Source organism: Ruditapes philippinarum, unplaced genomic scaffold (assembly GCF_026571515.1).
Source record: "Ruditapes philippinarum isolate M1 unplaced genomic scaffold, ASM2657151v2 ctg4392_1_1_1_1, whole genome shotgun sequence".
Lineage (NCBI taxonomy): Eukaryota > Metazoa > Mollusca > Bivalvia > Venerida > Veneridae > Ruditapes > Ruditapes philippinarum.
This window is the reverse complement of record NW_026856530.1, coordinates 50,621-64,860: the sequence shown is the minus strand read 5'-3', so window position 1 is coordinate 64,860 and position 14,240 is coordinate 50,621. Positions and strand designations below refer to the sequence as shown.

The following is a 14,240-nucleotide window of genomic DNA, read 5'->3' as shown; positions in this document are numbered from 1 at the left end:
TAAGGAACATATATTTGAAGTTTGAAGTTGATACCTAAAGAAATGACAAAGTTATAGTGAAAAATATTTTACTGCACCAAAACTTTAATCTAAAATCTGGACGCGGACCCCGACGCCGGGGCGAGTAGGACAGCTCTCCATATACTTCGTATAGTCGAGCTAAAAAGCGTTTTCCACTTAATATTAGCAATCATTATATGAAATTTGTTGATCATGGGCCAAATGGAACTTAAGTTATACTTAAACAAATTACTAAAATGAAATTATAAAATTTAAGAAAACATGCTCAGGCTTACTTTTTTATTATATGAAACATTACTAAATCTTTTATATTGTTACAGACAAATAATTAAATAATCAATGTCGAATATCCAGATAAAGTGTCACTTCATTTATATTGGTGATTTATATAAAATATGTATATTATTGTCAATCTTCACCAAATATATTCAACTTTGACATTATGTATAACATAAGATGTTAGTGATTAGTCATAACATGATCCATGATTTTATAACTGTTCAAATGAATGTTCTGGTGCATCTTCTTTGTCTTGAAGCAGCCAAATGAATATGGCATCCTCTGTCAAACCTGAAATTCAGGAAAATCTAAATCAATTACATGTATAAAGTTTTTATTTTAAATTACTGTTGAAAGTTCTGGTATTGGCAAGGTTTAAACAAATTATGCCTGAAGCAGCCAACTTCATATGAAACTAAAATTATATGTGAAAAAATAACTTGTTAATTAAACTAGTATTTAATAGTTTTGGTTTATCAAATAGTTGGTCAACTTATATGTCATCTTAATAAGTTAAATGTTAATTTGACAAATATAAAGCAAAGAAGAAATATCTTTACTTAACCAATAACTAGGATATGTTATTAGGGGTGCTAACAAAAAGGTTTATAGCTCACATCAGTTAATGCTTGTAAAATCTTAAATATTTAAGTAGAATAGTTTTACTGTTACACATGTACAATACTTTTACTGTTAGTGTTACACATGTACACTTCAATTTATTATTGTTTAATTTTTCTTGCATAATTTGTAAAAGAATATAGTCAAATACATGTGTACATGTAAGTTCTATGTATACTTGTTTATTATGATAGTGTGTATATATGTGATATGTAAGAAAGTACATTTGAGCCGCATCACGACAAAACCAACATAGTGCGTTTGTGACCAGCATGGATCCAGACCAGCCTGCGCATCTGTGCAGTCTGATCAGGATCCATGCTGTTCGCTTACCAACCCTATTACAAATAGGGAAACTGATAGCGAACAGCATGGATCCTGATCAGACATGTTGGTCGCAAACGCACTATGTTGATTTTGTCGTGACGCGGCTCATTTATATTCTCTTCATGAATAAACATATAAAACATTACAAACCAAATTGCTTATATCAATTATACTAACCGGAATTAAACATTTAAGCACTGCAATAGATGAAATATGGGAAGTTTGGCAATACACAATACCTTCTTAAATCTTCCCACCTGAAATGTAAATTTAGGATTTGATAAAAGTATAATGACCAATAAGCAGCACTGAGTTTTTTATTTTTGGAATTTCTTGTTCATAAATCCTTCCAAAGAAAGTTTATCTGTGGCAAGGTATAAAAAATTACCACATGCTGTATTATTATACCAGTATGCTAGAAATAAATTGAAATGAGTTTTACGACCACCAAATACAGCATCAAATCACTATATTCTTATTATGAATTTTTCAATGCCATAAGTACACAGTTAACTGTTCACATGATATTGAAATGGTAAATAAATGATTCATAAAAGATAATATAACATTAAATTATGGTTAACAGAATTATTGTTACCTGTAAGATACATATTTAAGCTCTGCTTCCTCTAGAAATTGTTTGGCACATACATGTAGATTTCTACAGCCTTCAAATGTTAGATTGCTAGTTTTTATGCTGTTGTCCTTTCTGCAGAGATCTAGTTAAATGGGTTCTCCAGTTCATTAGACAAAATTTGTCACAAATGCTTGACACAACTCTGTTACATTGATTCTTAGCATCAACATGTTGAAGAATAGTTCCATGTATTAATTACTTCTCTTCAGAAAATATCATTCTGCACAATGCTATGTAAAGTTTAAATTAAGTTCCCTTGTTGAATAGGTGTAACTGAAGAATTGTTAAAATTTACAGTTGTTTTTGACTTGTTAAACAATTTCAAATGTTTGTATAGTGTCACCTCTGATCCGACATATTGCTATACTTTTTGGTTTCAATTGTTACAATCTTTCAATGAATGTCAAATTTCGAAACTAGGGATTTCATTTTGTGGGTCCATCTGGACCTATACTTGTACACTTTAGTCAGTATTAGTCTATATAATTCCTTATAGTACATGTGGAATGGATTTAATTAGTGGATTATAAGTTTTATATAACAAACTCCAGATATAATCTACACCTCCTTGTCCAAAACCATCAAGTGTCCATTTTCACTGCTTGAAATTCAAATTATTTTACATCTGTTTTTATAAGTATATAGCAACCACTTATCTCATATATGTCACACTTTATTCATCACATAATTTAACATATATCCGGATACTGAACATCCGAAAACTGCAACTTTGATATTTGAATATCGTTCACCTTCAGCCACTGGTACATGATAAAATATCTATCGTCTGGTTAAATCTCACATCATCCTTGAAATATTCCTTATTTTATAATCAAACTTAAATGTTTGCTATTCGCGTCTTTACATTTAAATTTAACATTTATTGACGTGAAGATGTCAAGGTAAAATTCATGACTGAAAGTCGGTTTCGTACGTACGGTAAATTCACGGACCCTATATTAACGGGTAAATAAAAAACGGAGCAGTGTACTAGTCATAAAATGATGTGTTTGACAATTCTCCCTACCTTTTAAGAACAATAAAAGGACTTTCAGACACAAATATTGGATAGAGCTAACGCTTGAACGCCATTTTGTTTCCTGTAAATTTTCCCTTAAAAAATTCCTTAAAAGTTAAGGGAGCATAGGAGGTATCTTAAAAGTTAAGGAGAAATTCGACAGAATTTAAGGGAATTTTGACTTAAGATTTTTTATGAATAAGACTTAAGATTTTCCTTAAAACTTAAGGGAAAACTGTATGATTTTAAGGGAAAACTTCAAGTTAAGGAGAAAATTTTCACTTAAGATTCTTTATGAATACGGCCCCTTATTTTTATGCAGATCTGATGACGTTTGTATGTGTTTCGGCTTCTTTATAAATCGGATTTCCCGAGAAAACTATTTCTAGCAATGTAATCAAACCAGTTTTTGCATAGGCATTAGAAGAAGTATCAAAATACCGTTAAACATGGAAGATAAACAAATTGTTGTTTTTTGGTAAGCAACAAAATGTTTAAAGCAAAAAATGTTTAGAGTCAAATTTAAGATCGTATTGCCAATTTACCTGTCGGATATTTGGATAACGCCATGATAGTTCTCGAAATCGTGAAAATTACTTACTCAGTATTGGTTTTTCCAGGGTTAAAATTAGAAACTACGTCGCTTACAAAATTATTAAAGCTCGCCGATGATTGGCTGTGTGAAAAGTCACCAGAAATAATTTCCTACATGGTCACGCTCAGATCTAAAGGCGCTGCGTTATTTAGAGCTGTTTTTAATCAGATTGATAAGCAAATAAACAAACTGACTTGAAAAATATGCTTATTTTGGTCACAAAAACTACTTGAACTTAAACAAACATTACATTTAGTAATCATACAGTTAAATTATTGAACCATTTGTTAAGATGTACCTGATAATGCAATCACGTTGATTGAAACATAGATATGGGAATTATAAGGACAAGATGTTACATTTCCAACATATGTAACTCAACCGAATAACAAACATAGATCATTAATAGGTATACTTTAAAGCACTGGTGATATATTACTGTTAACCGATTGAATTACTTGCATTTTTCTTTTAATGTGAATTACAACGGGTAAACAAATTATATCGCTAAACACCGATAAACGTGTATGGTGAAATCTGAAAAATCAGCTTAAAAATTAAAAATATGTCTCTATACGTTTTCTGTCATTCACCTTTGTTTAATATAACATTCTTTGAATAATACGAATTCAGATAAATTAAATGCTTATCATAAAAAAAGGTTTGATGCGTTTTACTATGTTGTTTTCTTCATTTTTCCAGGTACACTGTAAGGCTGATGTTCTATGGAACTTTACAACAATACCTGTTAGATCGGTGTCAAATGAAAGTTGCGTGTCTCCTGAAAACATGACCGGACTGATGACATATTTTTAGCGACAGATCGACTTGTCTTATTTTGTTAAAGTCTTTTTGTCATGATACCTTCAAATTCATTTTGTAATATTGTTTTCTTCTTCCAAATTGTCTTAGTTCTTTTTAGTTTACATGCTCTGTGTTAAATTTCATACCTTTATTGTCGATATAGCCTTTAAGTTTACCAATGCTATGTAAACATTTTTCTAAATAAATTTTAATAAAAGTTATATCCGAAATTGTTTTATCCGAAATTCTATGAAACAACTTCAACAAAATTAAAGGTCAATTTGCAGCTCGTTCTGAATGAGTCAGTGAAAGGTACAACTTCTCTCACACCCTTTGGCACCGGTTTAATCAATATTCAATCTTAAAAAAACAAAGAGTATTGAACCTAAGTTTTCTTATAGAATAAAAGAAATATAAAGCCACTAAGATATGGCATGGGGAAATTTTAAACAATTGTTTCCTTTTTGAATAATAAGAATTCTGAAAAAAAACAATTAAGTTTAAGATGTTTCAGTTAAACGTTCGAAATTTAAATAACAAAGCAGACTTTTACTCAGTGTTACGACAGGATGCAATAAATAAGCAATAACTTTTCAATTTCTTCGTTTTCAATTTTTCATTTATTATTCTGTAAATGTCCTGAAAACAAATACACTGGGCAGTCACAGGAACAAAACTTTTCTCCTTATAAAGAATAAAAAAGTTGTTTCCTAACTTGATATATTTTACAAAAGTTGTCAAAGTTAACTCCGGAAACGTTAAAGAACATCTGAAATGAATGACGTAGACTTGTTTCAATCATACAATATCCACAATATCTGTTATTATAATTTCCATGGTTTGTTCAAATTACATAACTTGTTTTAAACCTTCTCTGTGATTTTGACGGCGTTCAACATATATACATGTATTTTACGCTTCAAACCAAAAATATATAGACAATTGATACAGAACTTTATGTTGAGACTTTGAAAAAATGTCATTTTAGCGTAATTTGAGTACATAAGATCATTTTAATATTTTTGTGATTAATTTGCCTGAGTATCTCCTTGAAACAAGAAATAATTTGTAATTTAGGAAAGAGTGAGCTTTCATTCGCAAAAAACGACAAAGTTGTGAGTTTTGGATAATGAACAATGATTTTGTATGCAGACAAAGGGTCATATTGCATTCAACATCCATTCTAATGGCATGTTATTGGTCTTTGCAAGTGTAAGTCAATGAAAAATAAAAAAAATCATCATTTGCAATTGATTAATTGCAACCTCTTGTGTTTAAGGTCAAGGTCATATAAGAATAATTCAACATGCTGGTTTTGTCGTTTGTTTTATTTTTGTCAACGTATAAATCCAATCTTATATAAATGATATGATTAAGTAAATTTCAGCAAATAACAATAATTTGGCCTTCACAGTCAAGGTCAATTTAATCCCAAGGTCATATTAGAATAATTCAACATGTCAGATTTGTTATACGTGTTTTGTCCATATAAATACAATCTGTAAATAAAAATAAACATGTCAGTTTTGTGACTTCTGTCCAAGTATAAAAATCAATCTGAGTAATGACCCATTTGTTGCAATAACTGTCAATGGCAAATAAAAGTCAAGGTCAAGTTAAATTATATCTTTTTTTTTAACTAAATGGTTTGTCCCTAAGATTGTTTTACCAAAAGTAAGACAATCTTTTCATTACCGACAAATATATAGCCAATTATAGCAAACTTAAGCATAATTCGGACACAGTTTTTGCGGATGGATGTACTGACTGGCTTTCGGACAGTCCGGTCCGACGGACGGAGGGCATAAAAATTTTGAAATAAAAACAAGAGTACATGATTTTTTTCAACATTAATAAATGGATTCGAACCTACATTTGTTAGGACAACTGAACGGGAAAGGTGTGGTTTATAGAAAAAAGTCAATAGTTCACAGACAAAGGACTTATAGTAACCCGGCGGGACAGTCACCTTGATCAAGATTAACTTTACTGTGTTCAACCAGGACCTTCGGTATTTTCATTCAGAAAAAAAAAGAAAAAGATTACAAATTATTCACATCAATGTACTACTCGTGCGAACAGGAACTTCCAATATATTTATCGTTGACATATTCCTTTGTAAGTGAAAGCAAACATAGAAAAACGCTTAACGTTCTGAGGTTTCCTGCATTCATCAATCATCAATTGCGTATGTGCATAATATTAAAGTTGAAATTGACTGAAAGCTGCAATTATTTAATCAGTTTTTATATTGTCGTTGCAATGAAAATTTTGCTTGAGGCAACATATCAACATAGCAACATAAAGACTTGTTTTTATATCATTTGACAGTACATTATATCTTTATCACTGACTATGAACTTAAGGGTTTTGTGGCTTTTGCGAAGTACAATCTAATATAATTTATCTAAAAATAAAAATAATCAGACAAATATATAACATGTAAAAACCGTGTGACTTCAAAAACTTTTTGGTAATCTAAACTCGTAATATTATGATTACAATAAAAAACTTAAGATGCTACTAACTTTATGCTTTGAGTGGATTACTGATTTATTCGTGAAAAATTATATTTGATAATTTCACAGTGAAAAATATCAAATACTAATTTCACACTTTTCAATGACGATACTTCTCTTTAAAGATTTTCCCCATGTGGTACCTCAATTTTATTTTTGTTGACAATACTGACATTATCAGGGCTGTTTAGAGCAAAACAAAGCTGAAGTTAAAAAATAACTTAAATTTCAAAAGTAATAAAAAGAAAAAAATACTTCAATTCATTCAAATTACCAATCACCAAATATCGTCCCTATTTTTTGTTTGTTTCATTTTTACAGTCTGAAAAATACACTTCCTACCACATGCAAGCTGCTCTTCATGACATTTGGGCATATCCTTCGAGCAATAACTGACTTTTGCAATATAAAAACTTGAAAAGCAATGGCAGTCATCAACCAGACGAATAAGTAAACATACCAGAATTTGTAAAATAGCCTCTTAACAATTCCATGTTTTCCTAATTCCTAGGCGCTATTTTAATGTTTGCACATCTGTCAACGATTTATTATTGTCTTTAATAATCCTCAAATAAGTTTGCTTTCTTATAAAATATTTATGACTAACAAATCCAAATGATACCTTTTTGAATCAAACACAATTATTTTCCTCCCTTTAAATAAACAACTTTTAAAAATGGCAGCCATTTCACTAAAAGCCTGGTCTAATATAAATTGCCGTAGGTAACAGAAATAAGATCGGAGGGTGTGACTTTTCTTCTACTACAATATTGTTTCTTTTTTATTATTTCATCAAACGATCATTCATATTTTTGAAATATGATAAATAATAACATCGCCATTTAACGTTGATTGTCGAACTTAATTTCAGTTCAAGACTTCCTGTATTTAGAAATTCGACTAATATAAGGCTACCAGTGGGGAAAACAGATTTAGATATTAATTTTGATATTGGGGAAATTTCATTTAATCTTGTTTTTAAGCATAATAATATGCAAAAGATAATTAAGAAACATACTCCAAAAATCGTATTTTTATGTTATTATTATTAGCCAGATTTGAGTGAAATAGGTTGCAACACATTGCAATTCCCCGGAAAGAACTTAAATTAACTTAAATTGTGCACCCAAGTCAATGGCCCAGGCTCAAATGGTGCATAAGTAGCGGTAAAATATTAACAGTCCCTTTTTGTAAAAAACCTTAGTGGAGTCTCTTTGAATTTATTTGAATACACAGTTCCATTTTTATTTTTCCTAAAATAAATACATCACGATTGAAATGACGGTGCAACATTTCAAAGCATATTTAAATTTGCAAGAACTAAATAAGACATAAATCAGAACATTAAACATATCATCGTTTGTCACAGGTTTTTTAATAGTATGTATATACGGGAAACTTGTTAATTCAGCGGGATACACCAGAATGATAAGTGTCATTGTCATCTTAATATAGAATTAAACGTTGTTTGCATTTATGGAGCTTAAAGTTTGTTTAAGTTTAATATTGCTGATTCATTTTGTTGTTGCACCAATACCATCCCCAGAATGGCGTGATGTTAGCATACAACTATGGCGGACTGTCGGATCCGCTCACTTTGCAGCAGATGTCCTTGGTGTGGCATTCGAAGATATGATTTCAGCTCAAGAGAGGATAAATGTACGTTTTCTTTTGCAATTTTGATAAATTATGTAATGTCTAAGATGCATGTCTTATACAAAGGTAATTAGATTTAAGCGTTTGTAGAAATTGTAACAATGATATTATTTTGACAACTTGTAAGTAGTTTTTATTTTACTGAGAAGGACCATTCAAAACGCAAGAATTTAAACGAATTCACACAAGCATTGATAAGAAAGACATTAGTATAAACTTTCTGAAGTAATAAATATGCCATTTTTAACGCTCAAATGATATGGAAACATGTTCATGTTGTCTCTCGGTCATTGAAAAGTTTTCTTTTATTGTTACTCACATTTCATTAAAAATGTGACATCATCATTTAAGTAATGTTTAAAAGTATTCGGCAATTTACGTTTGAAAGAGGTATAATTTATATCGTCCTTTGCGGTATAACAGATTATATTTGATCCGTTTAATTGATCTCGGACTTTTAGTATAATAGTCTTTCTTCTACCAATTCGGATAATAAGCAGACGTTCACAATAGAAGAAATTCGTAATTTAATTACCGGTTTGTAATCAAGGAAAGCCTGTTGGGTGGATCGGCCGCCAGGATATGAGTAACAACATGTAACAAATTGCGTTAAAAATAAGAAAAAACAAGACACGTGCTGTATTTTTTTTTATTTATGTATAATGTTTAAGCCTTACCGATATCTAAAAATTCAATAATGATTTAATAAAGTAATTTCTGCTATTTTGATGGTTTCTGGCGTACACTAATTTGAATGACTTAAACTTATCTCTTTCAAATGTTATTTTACTATACAATATTTGAATTAAGAGAATTTGACATTCAACCATTACTAAATTAATAATATTATTAGCTATTCGACCACATTTTAAACATGTTAATGGCCCTTTACAAAACAATAAGATATGAATATGTCGTTCAAGTAATTGTGAAGCCAAATATTTTAATTTTAATTTGTTCTCTTTCAGCCGAAGCCAAACACTGATGAGTATCGGGTAAAGTTTACGGCGACATCCAGTACAGGTGAATCAGTAAGTTTACAATATGCAAATTACAGAGAGATTTGTTTGATTAAAGATGGCAGTTTATCATTTCACTTTTTGATAACTTATGATAATTATGCGGCTACAGATTCAGGATCTTTTGCTATGGTATCATGAAAGAGAGACTTTAACAAAATAAGACAATTTATTCGATCTGAATGCAAAAATTTAAGTTGGTGAGTTAACATAAGGTAATATTTCCCATATATAAGGACACAAACCAATCTTGGTGTTAGCTATCTTTTCCCATAAAAACGGTACCCATTTTTACTTTGTTATTTTCTTCTTTTTTTCAGGTACACTGTAAGGCTGATGTTCTGTGGGACCATTTAGCAACACCTTGGATATCAGTGTCAAATGAAAGTTGCTGGTCTCCAGAAAAATGACTGAACTGTTGACAGTCTTATGCGACAGATCGAATTAACTATCTTATTTTGTTAAAGACTATCTGCCATAACACCTTCAAATTCATTTTTTTTTTCAAATTGTTTACTTTTCTCAAATTGTCTTAGTTCTCTTTAGTTTACAATAGTTTATTGTCGATATAGCTTCTTATTTTACCAATGCTATCTTAACATTTATCTAAATCAATTTTAATTAAAGTTATATCTGAAATTGTTTTATTCGAAATTCTATGAAACAACTACAACAAAATTAAAGGTAAATTTGCAGCTCGGTCTGAATGAGTCAGTGAAAGGTACAATTTCCTTGACATCATCACACCGGTTTAATCAATATTCAATCTTCAAAACAAAGAGTATTTCACGTTATGTTTCTAACAGAATAAAAAAAAATACTAAGATATGGCATGGGGAAACTTTGAACACTTGTTGCTCTGAGTATAAGAATTCTGGAAACGCTTTTTTTATAGATTTGTTTTAATAATTTTTCGAAATGATCTTAATAACAAAGCTATTCTAAGTCTTATATTTAGTGCTTTATCACTTAAAACAATAAACAATAATAATGTAGAAATGAGTGAAATTTCATTTTCAAAAACTGCATGACAAAGCTATGAGTTTTGGAAAATGAATAAATGATTTTTTATGCAGACAAAGGGCCTTATTGCATTCTAAATCCACTACATTGGTTTGTTATTGGTATTTGCAAGTGGTATTCAATTCAAGTTAAGAAATTCAGATGAATATCATCTGTAATTTATTCTTAAATATCATTGTTGCTTATAAAAACCTAAACAATAAAACATAGATTCACGAGAACCTTAAGTAGTTTTCAACATTATTGATACATGCACATTTAAACAAGAAACTCTCTAAGTTCCCAAAGAGCTATTTTCAATTAAAAGACTTACACAAATGACAAGCAATCATGATCCCGCACACATTTGTAGGAATAATAATAGCCCCAAAAACGTATGATCAAATAAGAAATCAATTTAAAACTCAAGATCATATTTCGATTTAACTTTAATAGTACAATGTTTAGAATATGATTGTATATTCAACAATTTTGAAAAGAGGAGGGCTTTTAAGAGTAATGAAATCAAAGTAAAAAGATAAACATTACTGATCCGGTTTATTGAGTCTGGCAAATACTTATTAGAGGTAATGAAAGTTGCAACAGCTCTTATACACCCTAGCATTGTTTTAGGTGTAATGCATCTTCAAAAATCATTATCTTTTAACATTTAAAATGTTTTTTGTTTTTTTTTTTCAGTGCAAAATAAGGTGATTCCGCATTGCCAGCCATGTTTGATTTTCACTTCGTATGTCCAAAGTGAAAGTAGGCCAATATTCATATAAAGACAAAACCTTACGATGTAAATTGATAGACAATTTACAATTACTCTTCCAAGTCTATGTTTTAAGGACATTTAATGAATTGCAAATTTAGTTTAAAGTCTGCTGTAGTGTAAAGGAATGAATTTTTCATGCATCAGATCTTGCAAAATCTTACTTTCAAATAAGTCCCTGTCGGGATTCGAACAAACAGCGGCCTCATTGAAACAATAATTTGTTGTAAACCCTGCATGTTTCCTAACCGCAATACAAATTGTGAAAAAAAACATGCATACGTGCAGGTAAAATATACTTAATTTTTGTCGTTTTTCTCGAAAAAGACACATTTCACTTAAAATAATGACATAGCAAAAAGCATTTACAAATGTGGTGTTTGTTTAAGGGAACATAAATAAGAACATAAATTTATGACCGCCTGTCATGGTCACTGCTTAATTACATATAAATATAGACAACTTGTTTATAAAGCGACAGACACAAGGAAATTTGTAATTGTCATTTGATATTCAAGTTAATGTTATATTAAATAATGAAGCTTAAAGTTTGTTTAAGTTTAATTTTGATGTTACATTTTGTTGTTGCACCACCACCGTATAATAAATGGCGCGATATAAGCATGCAGTCAAGAAGGGCTCTCGGATCAGCTTTTGTTGCAGCGGAAGCACTAGGCGTGACATTCAAAGCCATGATTTCAGCTCAAGAAAGGATAAATGTATGTCATCTTATCATAATTATCTTATTTTATTTGTTCACAAAGTAAAATACACATTAAAGCATATATTTTAAATGAAAATATTTTACATCTGAGATAAATTTCACATATTTTTTAATAGTTTATTAAGTGCATATATTTATTAGAATTATGATGTTGTTGCTTAACCTGTGAGCAGTTCTTGTAGTTGTGTAGGACAGAAAATCAAAATGTACTCGGGCATAAGTAATTTTACTTGAGCATTAGTAATTTTCGTCGAACATTAGTAATTTTACTCGGGCACTGGTAATTTTACTCGGACATTCGTTAGAAACACACATGCATTGTTGTCATGACTTATTTGTTTCTTTTTTCTCATGTGACCATTTGTATTTGACTGTTTGTTGAGAGATACTATTTGTTATAGAATAAACGATAACGATTTTCTTTCAACAACATGTAACCCGTCTGTTGTACACACATGTTATACAAATACGAAAAAAGAATTTTCTGTTTTGTCTGTAATGACATACTGAAAATAACATATTGTTTTAATTAAAATAAAATTCGTATCTTAATATTTTTTACTTTTATAGCTTAGTAAAATCTCCTTAATTTAATTTGAACGTATTCTATTATACGTGTTGTCATTGTAAATGATAATACCCAAGTATTCTGGAAATAAATATTTTACACTAATAAATACTTAGAATATTTTAAATCTTGATCATTAATTTACATAATCATTTTATGCTATGTATGTAGTTATTTTAATCCCGCATGAGTTGTTTTACTCGAGCATTGCTTATTTTTCTCGAGCATTCGTTATTCTACTCAAACATCATTTTTTTCTTTACCATTATAAAGTTATTTTATGCAAACTTAAATTAATTCAATCGAGCATTATTTATTTTTACGCGCATTTCTTATTTAATGGGGCATTACTTATTTTACTCGAATTCTTTGTAGAAAATGAATACCATATTTACACATATTTTGTCTTTCAGCCAAAGCCAAATACTGACGAATACCGGGTGAAGTTCAAGGCTCTAGACAGTAAAGGTCTTATAGTAAGTATGAAATATAGGGGCCAAACCGACCCCTATACTACTTCAGTATACGAAATGCAAAGAAAAAAATTACAAAATTTCGATTTAAATAATCTTCGATTTTAGATATCTTAATACCAAAAGTAAAGATAGCAAATTATCACTCCGCTACTTAAATACTTGTTATATAATGTGGCCTTTGTTTTGTGGCCGTCAGCTTTATTGGTTGAAACATCCCACAATAATACATTTCTTTCTAAATGACGATAATTTTATGTTTATAACACAGGCTATAATCTATAGGTTATATATTTGCGTTTATCTTGACTAGCATTATCTTAAATAAAACTGATTATTAGAATGATTACATGCATGTATGTCCGTTGTATTAAACATTTTTTCTTTTATTTTCAGAAACACTGTCAAGCGGATGTGCTGTGGAATTTTAAAGCTGCACTTATTAGAACAGTTTTAAATGCACATTGCTGGTGTCCCAAATATTGGCAGAGTTGATGGCATAATACTTTTGACAACAACATTTCTATTTTATTAATTAATCTGTCATGACACCTGCAACTTTATTTTCAAAATCGTTTTCTCAATTCAATTTTTCTATATTTGTTACATCTGTGAGTTGTTTGTTTAATCTAAGACATATTTTACCTTGAGGTTAAGAAAATGTTATGATCACTAAGTATAATTGTCTATTGTGACGTCACAATATACCATATATAAATATATGGCATTTACCTTATTCAGTGTATCCATGTAAAAATAACAATTACATGAAATAATCATGTATACAAATGTAAACATGGCATATGACTTGAAATAAAACAATAAAGTTCATGAAATTATCTTATATTTAATGATTGTATATTAAAAATCAGTTACCTTTTGACACACTAATTACAAAATAGAAAAGTGAAAATATCATGAAGTCAGATTCTATAAAAAAAGTGAAATACTTGAAATTAGTTTAAAGGCACGTTGTTTCAGAACCGAAACAATTTTGTCTTATAAGAATAGGCAAATATGAGTTTTATAACGTCTGAATAGTCAAGGTTTGGTAGTTTTAGGGCATGCTAGGTATTGTCGTTATTTGTCATTAAAGTAGTAAAATTAGAAACAAAGTAACATTTTGACTTACATATAAAATACTAAATCACTTCATCTGTACTTTTACCAAAGAGAAATTGTGGCAAAAGGTGGTTAAGGTA

General features: G+C 29.8%; 2 protein-coding genes and 1 long non-coding RNA gene across 3 annotated transcripts; 2 read left to right on the top strand and 1 right to left on the bottom strand.

Annotated features, from left to right (window-relative positions):
- Positions 1–286: 286 nt before the first annotated feature.
- On the bottom strand, positions 287–2,933 carry LOC132746890 (uncharacterized). The gene is made up of 3 exons (XR_009628043.1): positions 1,847–2,933; positions 1,426–1,505; positions 287–591 (listed from the first exon to the last, which is right to left on the bottom strand). It is a non-coding gene; the product is annotated as an uncharacterized LOC132746890 (long non-coding RNA).
- Positions 2,934–8,218: 5,285 nt separating this feature from the next.
- On the top strand, positions 8,219–9,987 carry LOC132746887 (insoluble matrix shell protein 2-like). The gene is made up of 3 exons (XM_060736164.1): positions 8,219–8,480; positions 9,446–9,508; positions 9,817–9,987. The coding sequence occupies exons 1-3, from the start codon at positions 8,298–8,300 to the stop codon at positions 9,904–9,906; spliced, it is 336 nt and encodes a 111-aa protein (XP_060592147.1). The 5' UTR covers positions 8,219–8,297; the 3' UTR covers positions 9,907–9,987.
- Positions 9,988–11,695: 1,708 nt separating this feature from the next.
- On the top strand, positions 11,696–13,877 carry LOC132746886 (insoluble matrix shell protein 2-like). Its single transcript, XM_060736163.1, has 3 exons — positions 11,696–11,992; positions 12,979–13,041; positions 13,435–13,877. The coding sequence occupies exons 1-3, from the start codon at positions 11,810–11,812 to the stop codon at positions 13,531–13,533; spliced, it is 345 nt and encodes a 114-aa protein (XP_060592146.1). The 5' UTR covers positions 11,696–11,809; the 3' UTR covers positions 13,534–13,877.
- The last annotated feature ends 363 nt before the right edge of the window (positions 13,878–14,240 follow it).

Excerpts from the sequence above, each read along its gene's own strand:
- LOC132746887 (XM_060736164.1), top strand. The coding sequence starts at position 8,298 with ATGGAGCTTAAAGTTTGTTTAAGTTTAATATTGCTGATTCATTTTGTT. Across the intron at positions 8,481-9,445 it reads CAGCTCAAGAGAGGATAAAT|CCGAAGCCAAACACTGATGA; the intron begins GTACGTTTTCTT and ends GTTCTCTTTCAG. Across the intron at positions 9,509-9,816 it reads CATCCAGTACAGGTGAATCA|GTACACTGTAAGGCTGATGT; the intron begins GTAAGTTTACAA and ends TCTTTTTTTCAG.
- LOC132746886 (XM_060736163.1), top strand. The coding sequence starts at position 11,810 with ATGAAGCTTAAAGTTTGTTTAAGTTTAATTTTGATGTTACATTTTGTT. Across the intron at positions 11,993-12,978 it reads CAGCTCAAGAAAGGATAAAT|CCAAAGCCAAATACTGACGA; the intron begins GTATGTCATCTT and ends TTTGTCTTTCAG. Across the intron at positions 13,042-13,434 it reads TAGACAGTAAAGGTCTTATA|AAACACTGTCAAGCGGATGT; the intron begins GTAAGTATGAAA and ends TTTTATTTTCAG.